At 34.1% G+C, this 18,832-nt stretch overlaps 4 protein-coding genes across 4 annotated transcripts in view; 2 read left to right on the top strand and 2 right to left on the bottom strand.

Annotated features, from left to right (window-relative positions):
* Positions 1-203: 203 nt before the first annotated feature.
* On the top strand, positions 204-2,368 carry LOC140744857 (uncharacterized). The gene is made up of 4 exons (XM_073076549.1): positions 204-386; positions 680-904; positions 1,593-1,721; positions 2,115-2,368. The coding sequence occupies exons 1-4, from the start codon at positions 296-298 to the stop codon at positions 2,366-2,368; spliced, it is 699 nt and encodes a 232-aa protein (XP_072932650.1). The 5' UTR covers positions 204-295.
* Positions 2,369-2,487: 119 nt separating this feature from the next.
* Adck1 (aarF domain containing kinase 1) lies at positions 2,488-7,665 on the bottom strand. Its single transcript, XM_073076548.1, has 6 exons — positions 7,067-7,665; positions 5,990-6,400; positions 5,413-5,586; positions 4,678-4,878; positions 3,732-3,938; positions 2,488-3,243 (listed from the first exon to the last, which is right to left on the bottom strand). Exons 1-6 carry the CDS (start codon positions 7,502-7,504, stop codon positions 3,130-3,132), a joined length of 1,545 nt encoding a protein of 514 aa, XP_072932649.1. The 5' UTR covers positions 7,505-7,665; the 3' UTR covers positions 2,488-3,129.
* A 770-nt stretch (positions 7,666-8,435) lies between these two features.
* On the top strand, positions 8,436-11,724 carry RpL18A (ribosomal protein L18A). Its single transcript, XM_073076550.1, has 4 exons — positions 8,436-8,527; positions 9,243-9,419; positions 10,445-10,624; positions 11,526-11,724. The coding sequence occupies exons 1-4, from the start codon at positions 8,510-8,512 to the stop codon at positions 11,682-11,684; spliced, it is 534 nt and encodes a 177-aa protein (XP_072932651.1). The 5' UTR covers positions 8,436-8,509; the 3' UTR covers positions 11,685-11,724.
* A 3,663-nt stretch (positions 11,725-15,387) lies between these two features.
* dcr-2 (dicer-2) overlaps positions 15,388-18,832 on the bottom strand; it is a 41,002-nt gene continuing 37,557 nt past the window's right edge. Inside the window, exons 32-34 of the mRNA XM_073076552.1 lie at positions 17,797-17,950; positions 16,330-16,514; positions 15,388-15,770 (exon numbers count right to left, since the gene is read on the bottom strand). Coding sequence (XP_072932653.1) covers positions 15,614-15,770; positions 16,330-16,514; positions 17,797-17,950 — 496 coding nt within the window. The 3' untranslated portion in view covers positions 15,388-15,613. The remainder of the gene's footprint in view (positions 15,771-16,329; positions 16,515-17,796; positions 17,951-18,832) is intronic.

Raw genomic sequence — 18,832 nt, forward strand, 5'->3', positions numbered from 1 at the left:
ATAAAAAATATTTATCGAAGTAGTATAAAGAAAATCAATAGGTAATTAAATAATTATGGCCATGGATTTTATTTATTTTATTTCAGTAAAGGATTAAAATCATCACATAAGGTCATCTAACAACTCCATTCCCACCAAATTATAATTTAAAATAAAATTCTGTGGCATTAATTTTATTTTTCAATATTATTTAATAATACTCTGTTGTCATAAATGAATGAGCGTTGTCAATATGGTGTCTAATTAGTATGGTTCTAAATTAAAGGTTAAAACAATAAATTAATGTTTCACGGAGATGTCGCTTTTAAAGCTTATAAAAGCGCCTGTGAAATTGTTTAAGAAGGATGTTATTACTTTTCTTATCATCCGACGTCACGATTTAGGCGGTAAGTTCGATCAGTAATTTAGTAATCATGTAGTCAATATGTTATTGTAAGTCTTATGGGTGCAACTTAAGACCAGTATTGGTGCTTACACGAAAAGGGGAATTTGATACTTAATTATAGTAGCTATGAAAATATATAAGAAAATAAGCACTGTAAGTTTAATGGGCGAAATATCCAAAAATAAAATGTAGGCTTGTAACTAGGACTTTGCTCACGAGCGAAGCCGTTGCAAGCTAGTCATATAGTAGGATTATTAAGCGCATCTTTAAATAAGTTACACTCAATAATTTTAGTTATCGAGAACAAACTACGCTACATCTCTGTGAAACCTACCGCATCAGTATCGGTCCTACGGCAAAAAGTGTGGCATTTACTCGATTTACCCGACTACTGCGAGGAAGTCATCATTCTCAAAGCTGGTGACGACAGCGAAATACCGTTAACTCACTTACGGAAAGGCAACGATCCGCAACACCCTTACTTTTTAGAAGTTTGGATGCCAGGAAAGCATAAAACTCGTGAGTGAGCAAATAATTGTTTTTCAGGTTTTTTACACAGGTACAATTAGTATGGTTCGTCGGTAATTTAGCACTGCCACACATATTTCTAGGGTAAAGTACTTCTGCGTTTCGGTGGACTGAAGGTTTGACTTACTTATGAGTACTGTTACTCAGGAGTGGCATCGCATCATGGTCCACTTCAGGGTTCTACCTGTCCTATGTGAAGTGAAGACATTTACTAACGATAGGTTTTGAAGGTGGTAGAACCCTTTGTGATTCGACTCCGGCGGCACCACCGCCACACATATTTCTACCTAATAACAGCAGTGTTAGGCGCTGCTGTGTTCCGTTTTGAAGGGTGTGGTAAGGGAGACAGACTTTTCCGAGGTGTTCCAGCTTAGTCCTAATCCTATCTGGGGTTGATTACGGATGTACATAGACATGGGCCGCAGTAGCCACTTACCATTAGGTGGACTGCATGCTCGTCTGCTCCTCCTATATTATATAAAAAAAAGGTTTTAATGTAACCAATTATAAAGATATTTTCCTACTTATGCTATTATAGTAACTAAATCTTCACTTTACGTTACGTAGTAGCAGGTACCTTGTAGTGGTACTTAAATTAGCTAAGTAATAATTGAAATATTAGAATACCTAGTTTATCTATCTACATATTGTCATTTAAATAATAACGAAATCTCTTTAGTACACAACAATATGCTCACTATGGGGAACGGTGACGCAAAAGGACCGAATACAGAAGACTTGTCTGCAGCGAGCAGCATCTTTGAAGAAAAAATACAATTTGATTTAACTGAAAAACATTATAACACATGTAAGTATTATATGTATCATCATCAACCCATTACTGTCCCTTTGCTGGGCACAGGTCTCCTCTCAGAATGAGAAGGATGTATATTGTATGTATGTATGTATATTCTGGTGTAATTTATATTAAAACATTAAAGCCACACTCACAGTCTGCGCTTGAGCGCCACTACCGATCCTAGCGTTATACCTAAGAAGCGGGAATTTTAAAAAACAACGTAAAAATGAGATTCTCGTTACCTGGGAAAAATTGGCTCATGTTATGCAAATGATCATAAACAAAAGAACATCACTGTTTCCGAATGTGTTTGCCGGAATATATTAAAAACTACCTCCCTTACTAAATTATAAATTAATATTATATGTGTAAACTGATGTCAAATTGAAATGTTATTTCCAGCTAAGCCGCAAACAATTAACGATGCCATAGGTTTAAATAAGCATCGCATTTTGAGGAACCATTCTAACAATATCATACCTTCAGACTGTAAGCAATCGGACATATCTTGCAAGATATCTACATCGTCATTGTTCTACAGACTCCATGGAAGGAAAAGCCGAGACAATTTCGCCAACATTTTGATGAAAATACAAAGCGATTTAAACAACTTAAGTAACAAATTGTCCAATCTTGAAAACAAGATACAATTGTAATTCAAATAATCAGTATTTCTCCATTAAATTGGGAATGATACACAGAGATCTGTGGAATGACACCTTTAGTATTATCGTCTGTTGTAATTCTATGGTTGTAATGTGAAATAAAAGAATACTTTATGAAAATACAATTTTACTACATTTCGTGTCCAATGTCAACACAACATTATAAAGTAAGCACTGTAAAAATATATGGTCAATATTTACATAGCATTTGAGGAATTTGATTATTATATACAAAGCTTTTATACATTCTATATACACTTTAACTGGTAAATAGGCACTGATTTGGTGGACTTATATCTCGAATTGTTCTAAATTATCTTAATAACATGTGCATTAAGTTGATATATTATCTAAATTAATTTAATCACATAATCAAACAGAGGTAAAGTGGCTTTCTGTTGCCTGCGACTAGGTATTAAAACTAGACTTTAATACATTACAACCCTGTCACATGACAATGTAAACTTTAACAGATTTATGTATACAAAAACAATGAATTGTAGGTAAATATAAATATCCATATTTCCTTTTTTCATAAATAATATTTTTCTTTATATACTTGTCTACTGTGGAACCGAAATGTAAAACCAAATACCCTATTAGTTAACACCCTTTGAGTCTTAAGTTAATAAATAGAATAAATAAATAGTTTAAAATCTAAAAGTTAACCTGAACTCGAGCCTCGATAAAATAAATATATTTGGTTGCTTTCAGACACTAGTTTTTCTATTTTTACTACAATCTAAACTAATTTAACCATAAACAATAGCGCGGTACTTAAGGAATATACCGTAAAAGTACAGAACAAGAAGTGACCACAAGTACTTTGTACGCAAATACTGCCTCCTTAACATTGATTGTGCATTCTGAAAAAAAAATTACAAAAAAAATAAGGAAATTGCAAAAAAAATCTATTAAATATTGACTATAACGGTACAATTGTTTTATCCGTTTTCCTTTATGCTGTAAAATATTGTTACCATTATGAGACATTTATGAGCAATATTTCATTAATATTACACTTTATCATAATGGTATAATTCTAACAAATATAACAAAATATTTTATTATCATATAAAATTTCTCCGAGTATATAATAGTGAGCCGAAATAATTGAACTTGACCACAACTATTACCTACTTAATGCTATTTATTTTCTTTCAATAAAAATTGTACTGAATAGAACAAATGTTGGCCAAGAGTTTATCTTGAAATATTTAATTTGTGCTTATTACATTTTGTTACTTTTATTACAACATATTTTGTATCCCCAAAATTAATTCATTCCAAGAACAATGAAGACATACCTACTAATCATATGTATAGGCAATTTAAAAATAAAACAATACATTACCTTATGCTCCAGCTGGTATATACTCTGAGTACAACATTTGGTCATGACCATGAAACCACACATGCTGTCCTGCATACCTAATGCATATTCTATGCTGCGGATAAGGTCATTCGTTTTCAGTACTAACAATGCTTGCCGGTCCACATGCTCTAAGCATTGTGTGACGTGATGCAAGAAGTTGGGGAGCTCGTTTTGGAATGTTGATTTCTGAAACAAAAAATAATCAATATACAAAATATGCTGTACATCTGTTTTTTGTTTTTTTATTTCGTAATATGCGGTAAAATTCTAAGATACAGTACGGTTTTAACTTGTATATGGTCTTGTAATATCTAAGAGTTGCTAAATACAAACAGTATTGAAAGATATGGGAATCATTAAAACTGTTAAATCGAAAACTTATATTTAATATTCCTTTTAATACATATGGATGGGATTTTTGTAATATATAATTTAAAAAAGCGAATGCAATATATTAAATAAAGAGCATATTTTTAATACATATTTAGCACAAAAGATTTATGAAATCTTGCAGGCCTATATGCAGCAATTTGTCTTGTCATGCTTAGAAGCCTGCACTTTCTTTAATGTGTTGGTGGAATATTTTTCAAGTCATTACTAGAACATAATAATTTCCTGCAACTTTGAAAGGACAAATTATAACTTGAGGATAATCAAGATCATGTTGAAAGTCCAACTTGTAATATATGCAGTTTTCCTCATAAAAACAATATACTATGTTTAATGTAATTACTTGTTAGGGTTCCATATTTTTATAACACTTGAATTACATGTTAATTCATTGTCAATATTGAATTTAAACAATTATCTGTAGCTTTTCAAACGAAAGATTTTTTAACTTGAAAATAAAAAAAGCTTTTCATATATACTTACCTCTTAACTTAAACCTATTTTTTAACTATAAAAATAAGATTTTTTAACATACCTCTTCAGAAGATGGTTTGGTTATATCTATTCCTTTCATGATCACATCCCAAGGCCGGCCAGTGACCATGCATGCAAATAGACCATACAGTTCCTTTTCAATACCAAGTTCTTCAGCGTGTATTCTCATTTCATCTCTATTCCTAGCTATTATAGAGAGCCATAGCTTCGAATAGTGATAGCGAAACTTTTCGGTCAGTTGCTGAAATAGTAAAATTAAGCAAAACATGAATTAAATAATTGATTAATTAAATAATCAATTAATTAAAGTTTTTAGTAACACTTGATATACATCAAACTTGTACAGAACCAAATACCAAGCCACAATGGAATATTTGGCAGCAATCTAATTTAATTGTAATCATGATTATGTAATAAAATAATAGTGATAAAAAATTGTGATATAAGCTCAGTATCACAATACATTTTACAATTAATTCAAGTACCTGTTTAACAACATCAGGATATTTTCAATTTTATTCTAAAACAAAAATTGTGTGAAAAATAACATAAATGTTAACTTTAAAGTCATTCTAAGTCTAAGTCTAAGTTCAGACTTTCAAATTTTTATTTACATACACAAAACCACACGGCCCCTGCCAAATATTTATTTTTCATGCTCACTATATTAAAAACCTACAGAAAAGTATGCTTTCATGACAAACCGTTATCGTTATGTTTAACAGTTTGGTTAACACCTTCACTTTTACTTATACAAAACTTATCTACAACTTACGGCATACAAACCGTGGTCCAGTAGGTACACTGTGACATCATTCTGGTCTGGGTTTTTCTTCACAAGGATATTGCCTGGGTGGGGATCACTGTGCACAAAGCCGGTGACGAAAATCATGTGCGAATATAGATCACCAAGCTTCTTACATATTTCTTGTTTGCTGATTTTGTGTTCCTGAAACATATCATGTAAAATCTCTATTACTTCTGTATTGATAAATGATAGAATGCTTATTTATTGAATTGCTTTGATATCGCAGTCATACCTTATGCTATGCTATATAACTACTGTATTCTGCTATTGAGGATTAATACACACATGAGGAATATTAGTACACAGTACACACATAAGTACACCATATATCATTATGTTTTTAAAACAATAGCAATTCCACAACAACATTGTTTTTCTAGTAAAAAATAAATTTGCAGATCACTAGACATTTGTATTAATATCTAAATATTAACAATGAAAAATAAATGAACAATGAATGTACCAAATATAATTTAACATGTATGGTAACATCTCACATTTTGAAATCTATTATTATCTATCAATATAATAGTTTTATACTTACATCAATATATTTAATATCATTAACTTGTCCACCTACAACATACTCCATTACAAGGACTCTCTCAGTACTGTATTCCCAGAATATCTTAGGAACTTTCAACCACTTGTAATTTTTGAACAACTCGGCTACTCTCTCTGCATTTTTTCCTTCTTGTAAGAAGTCCAGCTCCTTTGCAATGTTCTTCTTAGTTTCGTCAACAAGCCATTGCATTTGAAAATCTGGGAATACTTTTGACATAGTGTTGATCATCAACTCCATCCATTGTAGGTCTATTTTTGTGTTTTTCCTTACAAAATGGTGTTGCACCTTGACTGCCACTTCTGTGCCATCTTTTAGCTTTGCTCTGTGGACTTGTGCTAAGGACGCAGTACCAAGGGGTTCAGGATCAAATTCTTCAAATAATTCTTTGGGCTGGAAAAATGAAATTAGTGCATTTAATAATCTTAGTCCTAAAAACAACATTCTTTACAAAATAATTCAAGTTACTATTACTTTTTTAAGTACATTATAAACTTTATATTTGATCATACAATAAATTGTTAAAGATTTTCTTTGACATTTATTTTCCCCATAATATCAATATGATAGAAGACAGTAAGAAATACATTGAAAGTTCATTAAGTTCATTAGTTCTGACATTTCCTTTTAATATCATGCTTATCTGGAATACCACACTATTCTGGATATTATTCATGACTTCATACTTAGGCCCAGGAAATGCAATACTTCACAAATCTCTAAACACTAATGTCAATATCTGTGTTTTTCAAAAATCAAACTCTGGAACTATTTATAATAGGGATAGTAGGACTTTCTACTTGCACAACATTTTAGGCTTCATCATCACTTTCCATGAAGTAAGATTGCTGATTGAGGCCAAAGTGTTGGAATAATAATATTTGTACAATCATTTAAGAACGAATATATTACTTTCAAGTTGTGTTTTCTCTTTGAAAAATAACAGGAAAATAATTTTAACTTTAATAGTGCAATTGTTATGCAATATACAAGTTACAAATTTGAGGATAATAAATAAAATGTACATCTACTCTATAAGTAAACAGTGTTGATACTTACATCTCTCTTCAAATCCTCCTTTATGACAGCATAAAGTTCCTCAACGGTATTCCTAGGAGCATCTTTATGTAAAATGCGCATAGTCGCTACATATTCATTAGGTAGCAGGTAATCGAGGGCCCCAACGTGCTGCCCGACTTTGATGTACACACCTTTGTTAGCTTTGCACAATTCGAGTAGTTTCTCTGCCCCAATTTGGTGAGCCTCACTTTTGATCTGCAGGTACTCTTTCGAAGATCGATCCCACTCCTTACTATATAACATGGTCTTATAAGTCTTGCCGATCTCAACTGCAGTCACCGCGGTCCTAGTGAGCCTCACGATTGCCAAGGATCCGTAATCAGTGTCATGGTATTTCAACGCCACAACCGCACCACCTATCGCCACACTCCCGTATAGACCATACCGCACTACGCGTGTTAAGATCTTCGGCAACATGTTGAAGCAGAAAAACTTATATTAGGAAATCATCTATTTCTATGAATTAATAAGGACGATTTCATCGCAAGTTATTGCGTTCTTCGGCCGCCAAGCGAAATCAAAACTGAGGATTTTGATCATTTTGATATTAGTGTAGTGACATTGTCAAGGTGTTGACTGATGACACACTGTGTCATCAAGTGTCATCGTTTTATAGTATCTGGATAATCATTATAAAATTATAATAAAATGAAAAGTTAAAACATTTATATTTACTCTAAAAAAATAAATATATTTTGTTATAATGTTATTAGAATTGTTATGTTTTAAAAATATTTAAAAATCAATTGTAATGTAAGTATGTATATACAAAAATATGTCAAGTAAAGTTTTTAAAAAATAGTTCATTTCAATTTTACTGTATCTTAAATGATCAAGCAAATTTATTTTGCTTAAAATATTACGTTTAAATTTAATTTTGTACCATAGTTTACAAAATTGTACTATAGTACTTCAATGTACTGCGATGAAGTTAAGTTGATACGAACACGGCACAGCCCTAGTTTAGCGATGGGCGATTGTTCTAAAAAAAAACAATCGAATAAATCGACAATCGACGGAATCAACAATCGATTGTCGATTTATTCGTAGTAACAAAAAACAATCGAATAACAATCGACGTACGAATAACAATCGACGTTCGAATAAAAATCGACCTGCCCTAAACGTGTCATGAAGTAACACGACGAGCAAAAAAAACATCGAACAATCGACGAACAATCGACCAACAATCGAACAATCGACGAACAATCGAACAATCGACCAACTATCGAACAATTTCGATTGTTATTCGAATACAATCGAAGAATTTCGATAGTTATTCGAATACAATCGAACACAATAACAATCGAATAATTCGATTGTTTTTAGTAACAATCGCGCATCGCTACCCTAGTTACGCCATCTTTCTTTCGTCAATGTTCCGTTTCCGTTGACAGATCTTTTAGCTAAAAATCTCCGAAAATGAAGGCCAAAGGCGAGGTAAGTTTTACTAAAAAAATAATAAATGTGAGGAAATAGTGTTATACAAATGTGCATTACGGGAGTACGTTATGTATTTCAACAGATATATCGTTTTATTAGTGAAAGATCGTTGTTCTGTGGTGATAAAATTGAACGTGATGGATACACGTTGCCGCGGCAGTTTCACATTGTGATGCGTATGTAATTAATTAATTAGTCATATTAATGTGGATATTCATGGTGTTAACAATAAATAATTAGAAAATAAATCGACTATTGTGTTGATTAAAATAGTATTAAATAGTGATTTTAGAAATTGAGGTTATGTCATGTTGTGAATGCGGTTCCAAGCTAAATTCATCTTGTTCCCATTCAAGATTAGGATAAATAATATCTCAATAAATTTCCACTGTTTTTATTATCAACTCTTAATGTGTTGTCAATAAGACAGGTATTTACACAGTTTCAAACCAGTATTCAGAACATCAGGTTCATAAAACAATGAGGTGGTGATTGAAGGCTTAATAAAAAATACTCCATAATATTTTTATTAATAGCTACAAAAAATGTCATCCTGATATTACTGTTACTATTATGTTTTCTATGCATTGTGAAAATTATTAAATTGGTAAATTATTTACACAAATATTTATATTTTTCAAGAACTCTTAAGCTTGGAAGTAGTTATGTTTAAAATTAAAAAGTATATAAACATGTTATGTTGTCATTACAGTTGAAGGAATATGAAGTCATTGGGCGCAAGCTGCCCTCAGACAATGAACCCAAGCCTCCTCTATACAAGATGAGGATCTTCTCCCCCGACCCCATTGTCGCCAAGTCAAGATTCTGGTACTTCTTGAGACAACTTAAAAAGTTCAAGAAGACCACAGGAGAAATTGTCTCTATCAAGGTTTGTTTTCTGTGTTTTTCTTAAAAATATGACGGAGGTTGTGACTCAGTCATGTAAATAGACGTTTATAGAATGAAAGCAATAGACAGTTTTATCCAGCGGTCACTGCCACCCAAGGCGTAACATCTGTAACCAACTCAAAATAGAGCAAGAATAATGAAACCTACCATAACCTAAACAGAAGACTATTCAATCAACTTTGAAAAATATTTTTTGTACTAGTTATACCTGTAAAGTTAACTTTAAGCATAAACATAAAAACCTAATGCTGCTACTATGAAATAAAAATTTGTATGGTGGTAAAGTTCTAAATAATTATATTTCATTCTCACTACATGTACTGCTTATTGCATATCAATACGATTACATTTCATGTGTTATTTTTATTGCCATTATGTCTTCATGTAAATAAAATAATTAAGTATTAATCATTCAACTAAATTACATGAGAGTACATTAGTTTATTAACGTTTTTAGTTTTAAGTATAATGTTATAAGTGTAGATGTGGCAACACATTCATTGTTGATGGGAATTACAATGGTCCATAATGTAAGGCTCTAGACAGACGGACCGCATTTCAACTGCAATCCAACCACAAATTGCAGTTGTGTCAACTGCATTCAAACTGCACCTGAAAAAAGGAGTACAGGACGCCCCCCGACCAGGTGGACTGACGACCTGAAGCGGACGGCGGGTAACCGCTGGATGCAGACGGCCCAAGACCGGTCGGAGTGGCGCAGACTAGGGGAGGCCTATGTCCAGCAGTGGACCAGTAAAGGCTGATGGATGGATGATGGATGACACAACTGCAATAGAACTGCAAACCAAACATACAGTCCGATTGCAGTTCTATTGCAGTCGTGTCGGGTGGGTATGGTGCAGTTCGGAAGCAGTTTGGAAGCAAAAGCAAATGTGGTCCGTCTGTCTAGAGCCTAATACTTATCTTCAATAAGCATACATTTGGGTGATCTATTAGTTTATACCTTTTCCATGTGAATTCAAACATGTATATGTAAATTTCCAGGAGATCCCAGAGAAGAGCCCGATCAAGATTAAGAACTTCGGCATCTGGCTGCGTTACGAGTCCCGTTCAGGAGTGCACAACATGTACCGCGAGTACCGCGACCTGAGCGTCGGTGGTGCCGTCACACAGTGCTACCGTGACATGGGTGCCAGGCACAGAGCGCGTGCACATTCCATCCATGTTAGTAATCAGTTATTGATCATGAGTTAAGTTTAAGGGAAAGAATAAAGAAACAGGCTTGGGTTTTCACTAAACTACTTGGGACTAAACGAACAGTTTCTTTAGCCTTAGTCATCTTAGTCCTAAGTAGCAATTCATCTGTGTCTGGGTTTAGTAGATGCCTTATGTCCATGGGTGGTGTTAGCCACTTATCACCAGGTGGATTGTATGCTGGATTATATCTTCATTCTTTTTAAAATACATGTGCTTATAAAAATCCCGGCACAATTTATAACATCTAGATTATAGTCAAATTCTATAAGAAATATGAATATAGGTTGGATGTAATGGATTTTAGAATAATGTAACTTGTTCTTTTTAATTACCTTTTCTTGTTTGAAAATGTTACTTGGTGAAAGGTACAGTATCCTTACCATGAGTTTTTACGTTTTAACAAATATGACTGTTTTGGTATTTGTTTACGTATTGGCCCATACAATTTCCAAGTTCTGATACAATCCACTAGGGGCGCTGAAGAACAGTAGTTCTTAAGTTGTCCTAATAATGTTTCTTTGTTGGCGTTGAACAATTGAGTCATCTATGAGCTGCAAATCTATTACTTATAACTATATATACAGTGGCGGACTAAGGTCGTCGGAGGCCCGAAGCGGAAAGTTGAATGGAGGCCCCCAGTGTAAAAAGCTTTTTTCACTGATACACATTTCATAGATTGTTTGGATCTGATGACCTTTTTAAACAACTGTGTTTGGAGGCCCCTATAATCAGAGCCCCGGGGCGAACCGCCCATGGGCCCCCCTAAGGTGCTAGAGCTTATATTCTATTAGAGGACGTTTTTCCTGGGTTGTACGCTACTCTACATTTTACTCCATAAAATCGATTTAATACCCTAATTTCATTGTAGATCATCAAAGTGGAGACAATCAAGGCGGGTGCCTGCCGCCGGCCGCAAGTGAAGCAGTTCCACAGCAGCCGCATCAGCTTCCCGCTGCCCAAGCGCGTACACCACCACAAGCGCCTCAACACCTTCGCTTACAAGAGGCCCAGCACATACTTCTTGTAAATTGTACAACTTACTGTAATAAAACCCATTTGATATGGTACTACTGGTTTTTATTTGTTACCTTACATAAGCGCTGTTGTGTACCCAGAGCAACTACAGTATTTTGTGGCTTCTGTTTTTAGGGTTCTGTACCCAAAGGGTAAAAACGGCATCCTATTACTGAGACTTCGCTGTCTGTCCGTCTGTCACAGGGCTATATCTCCGAAACCGTAATAGATAGACACGTGATTTTTTACAGAGGATGGCTGCTATAACAACAAATACTAAAAATAAAATAAAGTTGAATATTTAATCCATACAACAAACCGGCATTTTTCAATCCAACTGTTAAACCGTACTAGGGAAATGGTTAAATTTTTACAATCCGTTTACTATAACTAGTGTTATAATAAACACGAATAAGAACCATAAAACATTTTAATATAGTTATTTTAATTTTATTATATGTTGTTTACGTATTATTGATCATCACCCCAACGCCGTCTATTGTTATCTGATATAATTAAATATTATTGAAAGTACCTTATAAAATGAATAAAAATAAGTAAAATATAATGAATATTTGGTGGTACGGAAGCCTCCATGTGCGAGTTTGACTCGTAGTTGGCGAATTATTATTTATTTATTTTATAAAAAAATATTGTAATGTTGAGTGTTCTTCTGGCTGAAGAATGGGAGTAAACTAAATTAGAAACTATTTACCTGATGCCGATCTTACTTCGTTCTATTCACGTCGATCAGACTCATACATCGTGGTCGCCCACGGATTACTTTGAGCGACCGTTTTTGAATCGAACGAACGTGCACTCTGGAGGTACTTCACGAGGACATGGCGCTTTTTAAAAAAATGGCCCTAAAATACTGAAAAGGTCCGGTGAATACTTGTCCGGACCGCCACGGTCCGGACAAAAAAATCTGCAAAGATCTCTCTTCTCTACTTTAATGCAGGCAAGTCCTCTATGGTATTGCAAATGTCCAAAGACCAAGTGGACTTATTTCCATCATGTTTGAAGGTGGTAGAACCCTTTGTGGTTCGACTCCGGCGGCACCACCGCCACACCTATTTATTTTATTATTTTCTTCCTAGACTTGCAGCAAATTACATCGAAACATTTAATAAAAATAATTGAACTTGTAGTTTGTTAATTTCCATTACGTTTACTTATAATAAATTGAGTCCAGGATCAATAAAGGTTACAAAATAAAACAACTCCAATAAAAAAATCATATATTACACATGTATTTATTATATAAAATAGAAAAGAAAAATTCGACCATAATCTATCAAATCGGATATTTATTTTTGGAATTTATTCCTTTGTTTTTGCGACTAAATCGTTATAAAGTCTATAAAATGACCATAATCTGGTACACAAATAGATAAAATGACTATTATTAAAAATAAATGCTATTTGCTAGACATTAAATGTGCCTTTTTCGCAATGACATTAGGTAATATATCTATGCTTTTTCGCTCAACCGCTTTTAATAAAATTTCGTGTGTATACTTCGTCCTAATTTGAAGGACAGTATGCTTTTTGTTTCGAACTTAGAACAACGCCCACCTCATCGGACACAAAATTGATATAATAATAAATAGATTCTTTAATAATTATATTATATGTGATATGGTAGCAAAAATGTAAGATTGCTACAATATTTTCGAGGACTTGTTTAATAAATGTAGTCTAAAATGGCGCCATTTTACAAGTACAAGCTAGAAGTATATACTTCTCGCTTGTTTTTAAAAAATCGTATAACATGTACATAAGTATTTTATTGGCCACAAGTATAAACATTTTTTTCAATGTTACATTTACCTCCGCATAGTCCTAAATTACAATAGAGAAAATAAATTTGTATTAATGACTGATAAAAAAAATTATATTAGTAAAATAAATTGAATATATAGAGAATTAAATCTCCCGAGACGTGACAAAATAAATTTGTAAGTATAATAATAATTTATTTTAATAATTTATATATAGTTTTAAAATCACTATCCTAAGCGAGATAAAATATTTATAAAATATTTTGATAAAGTTGATGCCTCTCTTTGTGATATTGACGTATACCTATATCACATGTCACATTTAAAAAACCACTCGCAGAGACCCTATTTTGCTTTTTTATCATTAAACATTTGATCTTTATATGCGTATTAATGGTTGAATTGGTAAACTCCTGAACGTATTTTAATAAGACATACACAATGTGATAAAGGACAAGTAGAAAGAAAAATGTACGCTGAATGCATAATTTCCCACTATTCACGCACCCAATTCGCTCATATCCTATTTGAGACAGTGTCTTTTAAATTTATGTCGCACAGTCTTCTCTATACATTACACATAAAAATTTAATTCAGTTCATACACTTACGAATATTACAAAGACTATAATCAATTGTTACCTTTTAAAATCTTAAAGTATAAAGGTAATCTATAAGGTATGTAAAAGCTCAAATCTGTAGCAATATATAAACATTTAAAATCTAAGTATTGATAAAAAAAGTTCTAATTGTGTAAAATCTTTAGATTATTGATCCAAAAATTATAATCCATTAAATGATTATATTCTCCAATAATATAATTAAATTTAAAAGATAGATCTTTTAAGCTAAACTAAAAGGTAATGAGACAATATGACAAAATAATAAAAAATTACAATAATCAATTTGAAATAATTCGACCAATTTACTTATCCCATCAGTCACAATCGTTAATTTCATAATAATTAATTTTATTAATTTATAAAATATCATTATATTACAAATTCGTTATACATAATTATATGGAAGGAAGATATTGAATATTTACAGTAATAGTATAATTACTGGAGTTGTATATTTTTTCCCTCTGTCCGTCCATCCATAGTTTTCGGAACATCAAGTAGAAATATAACGTTATATTGTATAAAACGTTAATAAATTTAAAATTTTACACTATATCATAAGCTATTACTGTCCAGTTGCTAGGCTCGAGATTACCCTCGAAAAAGGGCATAGGCCATAATCTACTTGGTCAAGTGGGGACTAGTAGATTTTCTTACCTGTTAGAACAGAATTATAAATTCTCAGGGGTATAGATATAATTATAATGTTTTATTGTTATTTAACCTATTTAAAAAATACTGTAGTGCATCTTTAGAGCTAAATCTAGTATACAAGTTATACTACAGAACTAACACCTTTCGAATATTTAGTATAGTCCGCGCCAAACTGCTAGTCCGCTCTGAAGTTGCTGCGAGCAGGTGTAGTCATACAAATACGCGATTCATATCTATACTCAGAGCGTATTAGCAGTTTTACGCAGACTACTTAAATGAACAAAGTTAACTCACATTATCACACGATAATGCATTAAATCATGTTTTTAAAGTAGTATTAGGAAATATGAACTGCATCAGTAAAAGTATTACCCTTCTACTTTTTATGTTACAGTATGTCGGAATATGTATTAAGATGCTGTCTAAGTAATTGCTTAATAAATACGGAACTAAGTTTACACAATACTTGTATTAAAGGCAGTGATGGCCTAGTGGTTAAGAAACTCGGCGTCTCGATCGAGGGGTCCGAGGTTCAAATCCCAGGCATGCGACTCTGATTTTTCAAAGTTATATGTGTATTAGAAATTAATTATCACTTGCTAAACGGTGAAGGAAAACATCATGAGGAAACCTGCATACCTGAGAGATTTATATCAATGGTATGTGAAGTCTACCAATACGCACTTGGCCAGCGCGGTGGACAATGGCCTAATCCTTCTCATTCTGAGAGGTGACCCGTGCCCAGCAGTGGGACAGTAATGGGTTGATGATGAAATATTTTGTAAACTTAGTTTTGTATTTATTAGTGTCTTAACATACAGTAATAACTTTGATATAGTTTTGTTTTTTCTCTTGGACTTATAGAAATAACAGATATTCCGTTCAAAGTCCAAGGATCTTCAGAGCTAGTTTTGCGGCTGCTCGTTTCGCTTGAGACTTGTTCGATCCCACGCCGTACACTGTGTGTTGTCGGCCTTGCTTCGAGATTGTCACTGGGATCATCACCTTTGGGGGTTCCTTTTTCGTTGTTTGAGGCTCTCTGAGAAATTTATTTATTTATTGAATCACCAACATACTGTACACTTGTTCACTAAATATTAAACTCAAGTAGGTATAAATCTAAGTGCCAGGACAATTTATAGGCAAAGATAACATGTAAATTAACAAATGTCTACATAAAAGCTATGAAATACAAAATAAATAGATGAACGATTTTGCAATTACATATATGAGAGCGGTCGTTTTTGTGGAAGTAGGCTTAAAAGACTTCAAGATTTTGTAGATTGAAGAACCGCTCGTCTCTATACTAATATACATACATTTACATACATCGAAGAAGGATATTCAGGGCAAAGACAAATTTATAGTAAATATGTCTATTAGGTACACCGAAAAGTAATCAAAATTTGGCTTATAGTCAAAGACAGTTATTTGTGAAAGAAATCTGAAATGACAAAATAATTTCCATCTTTTTCTAACAGTACCAAACTGTGACAAAATGATTGATTAACATTAATGATAAATATATTTTTTTTACCTTTAAACATAATTTTACTAATTTTCGGTTATCATACAATCATACAATAGTAACAACTCACCCGAACGAAGGACAGGCGTGTATGGTCTCATACAACACGCGCACAGGTTGCTTTGGGATTTGCATGGAGAAGTGCGATATCTCTCGGCTCATGATCTTGTACACTACGTTCCATACTGCTTGTATGTCGCCTCCGGAGTCCAGGTATATCGCGCCGGTCAGAGATTCGAATATGTCGCTCAAGACCTACAGGAAAAAAATATATTTATTAAAGGTGTAACAACCCTCTTGTGTTTCTACTCCAGCAACAACCCCGTCACACCTATTGCTGCCAAGCCACCCTTCAAGCCAAAACACTGCTGCTGTGTTTTGGCTTGAAGGGTGTGGTAAGGGAGACATACTTTTCCGAGGAAGTGCAGCTTAGTCCTCAGGCGTAACTGCGTATCTGTGGGCGACCTCAGGTAGGAATATGTTTATATCTGGGATTGATTACAGATGTCCACCGGCGAAAGTAGTCATTTACCCTTAGATGGATTGCATGCTTGAAGGTGATAGAACCCTTTGTGGTTCGACTCCGGCGATACCACCGCCACACCTATTTCTGCCTAATAACAGCAATGTTAAGCACTGCTGTATGTGCTAGCTAGAAGGTTGTGGTAAGGGAGACATACTTTTCGGAGGCATTCCAATTTGGTCCTCAGGGGTAGCGGTGCATCTGTACCCAAACTTAGATAGGAATCTAATCTAATCTGTGGTTGATGTACAGATGTCCATGGGCAGTAGCCACTTACCCTTAGATGGATTGTATGCTCGTCTGCAGTGGCGGACTAAGGTCGTCGAAGTCCCGAGGCGGAAAGTTGAATGGTGTATAAAATGTTCATTCAATTTTCCTAAATTACAAATGTGTTATAGACTTATTTGCCGAAAAATACGTATATAAGCTTTGATGACATTTAAATTTTAACATTCATTCCGGTGACCAACAATGATCGCTTTCTTTTTAATCAATACTTATCTTTTAAGTACTGAAATATTGCGATAACAAATATTTGAACATTTGTTTACACTGATTACATACCTTTAGACTTAATAGTTTAAAAGGTAATAATTGATTATAACTTTGTAATATTCGTAAGTGTATGAACTGAATTAATTTTTTATGTGTAATAAATAGGTTATCTATTCATATAATGGGAAGATTGTGAACAAAACAATACATTTCACAGATAGTTTGGTTCTGATGACCTTTTTTTAGCAACTGTATTTGTACCCCCAGGATCGGGGGTGTCTCCGGTTGCGTTCCTTTGGAGGTCCCGGAGTCCTCTACGCGGCGCTGAGGACGGTCACCGGGGAGTTTTAGTACGGTAAAAGTCCCACATAACCCAGCGTCGCTCCCACGTCGTCGGGTACCTTTTGAAGGTTTCCCCCTCGTCAACAAAAAGAAAAAAGGATCGGGGGTTCGGAGAAGACATCCCCGTCCGCCCCGCCCCCGCCACCCTTAGTCTTTTAGAGCTCGTCTGTTACATACCTTTGGCACATCAACGTATTCAGCGATTTGGCACTCCTCCTCTTCGATCAGGTAGAGCACGTCTTCAACGATCTCGTGGTCACGCTGCTGTTGGTGTTCCACGAAGTTCATCATCGCGTTCTCGAGTGTTGGGTTCAGTTGTGTACACAGGTACCTGAAGTGGAACATCATCATCGTTCATCATCATCAATCCATTACTGTCCCACTGCTGAGTGCGGGTCTCCTCTCAGAATGAGTAGGATTAGGCCATAATCCAGCGCTGGCCAAGTGCGTACTGGTAGACTTCACATATCTTTGAGATTATTATTTTTTTAAATCTCTCCTGTATGCAGGTTTCCTCATGATATTTTCCCTCACCATTTAAGCAAGTGATAATTAATTTATAATACGCACATATTTTTTGAAAATCAGAGGTGCGTGCCTGGGATTTGAACTTTGGATCCCTCGATCGAGAGGCCAAGTTTCTTGACCACTAGGCCATCACTGCTCTAGTGAAGCATGTACTGTTGTTAACGGAAATGCAATCAACTTGATAAGGTAATTAATTGGACTTCAATAAGTGGACGTCGGTTCTAATACCAATTTTATAAAATTAGCCCACAAAATATTTCGTAATCGGTAGACATCTTCAGCAGTACTTATTTTGTTTGGAGTGATTCATTATTAGTTTTTTTTTTATATTAAACCTATCCGACGTTATGTAGTACTGAGATTCAAGAACATATTTAGTAATAGGCTCCAATACAAGAGGAACACTTAAAGTTCACTTGCATCATTGAGAGCCTTTGCCTTACTAAGGTACTAAAATATGTCTCATTAAGCTTGTCGACCTATGTGAACGGCTAGTCGAGTTAAATATAATATTTTTTTAATCTTTGCCCAGTAGTAGTATAGTCCGGCCATTACGAACGTGCGAATTGAGTCATAAATCATTTTTATCAGATCTCTCGTTCACACTTATGGGTATATCGGAACTCTCGCTCACACTTCTAGTGTTGTGTGTAACAACAAACGGTTTGTCGATAGTCAATAGCAG

Source organism: Epargyreus clarus, unplaced genomic scaffold (genome assembly GCF_041222505.1).
Source record: "Epargyreus clarus isolate Ecla_fem2 unplaced genomic scaffold, WU_Ecla_fem_2.2 ptg000009l, whole genome shotgun sequence".
In the NCBI taxonomy this organism is placed as follows: domain Eukaryota; kingdom Metazoa; phylum Arthropoda; class Insecta; order Lepidoptera; family Hesperiidae; genus Epargyreus; species Epargyreus clarus.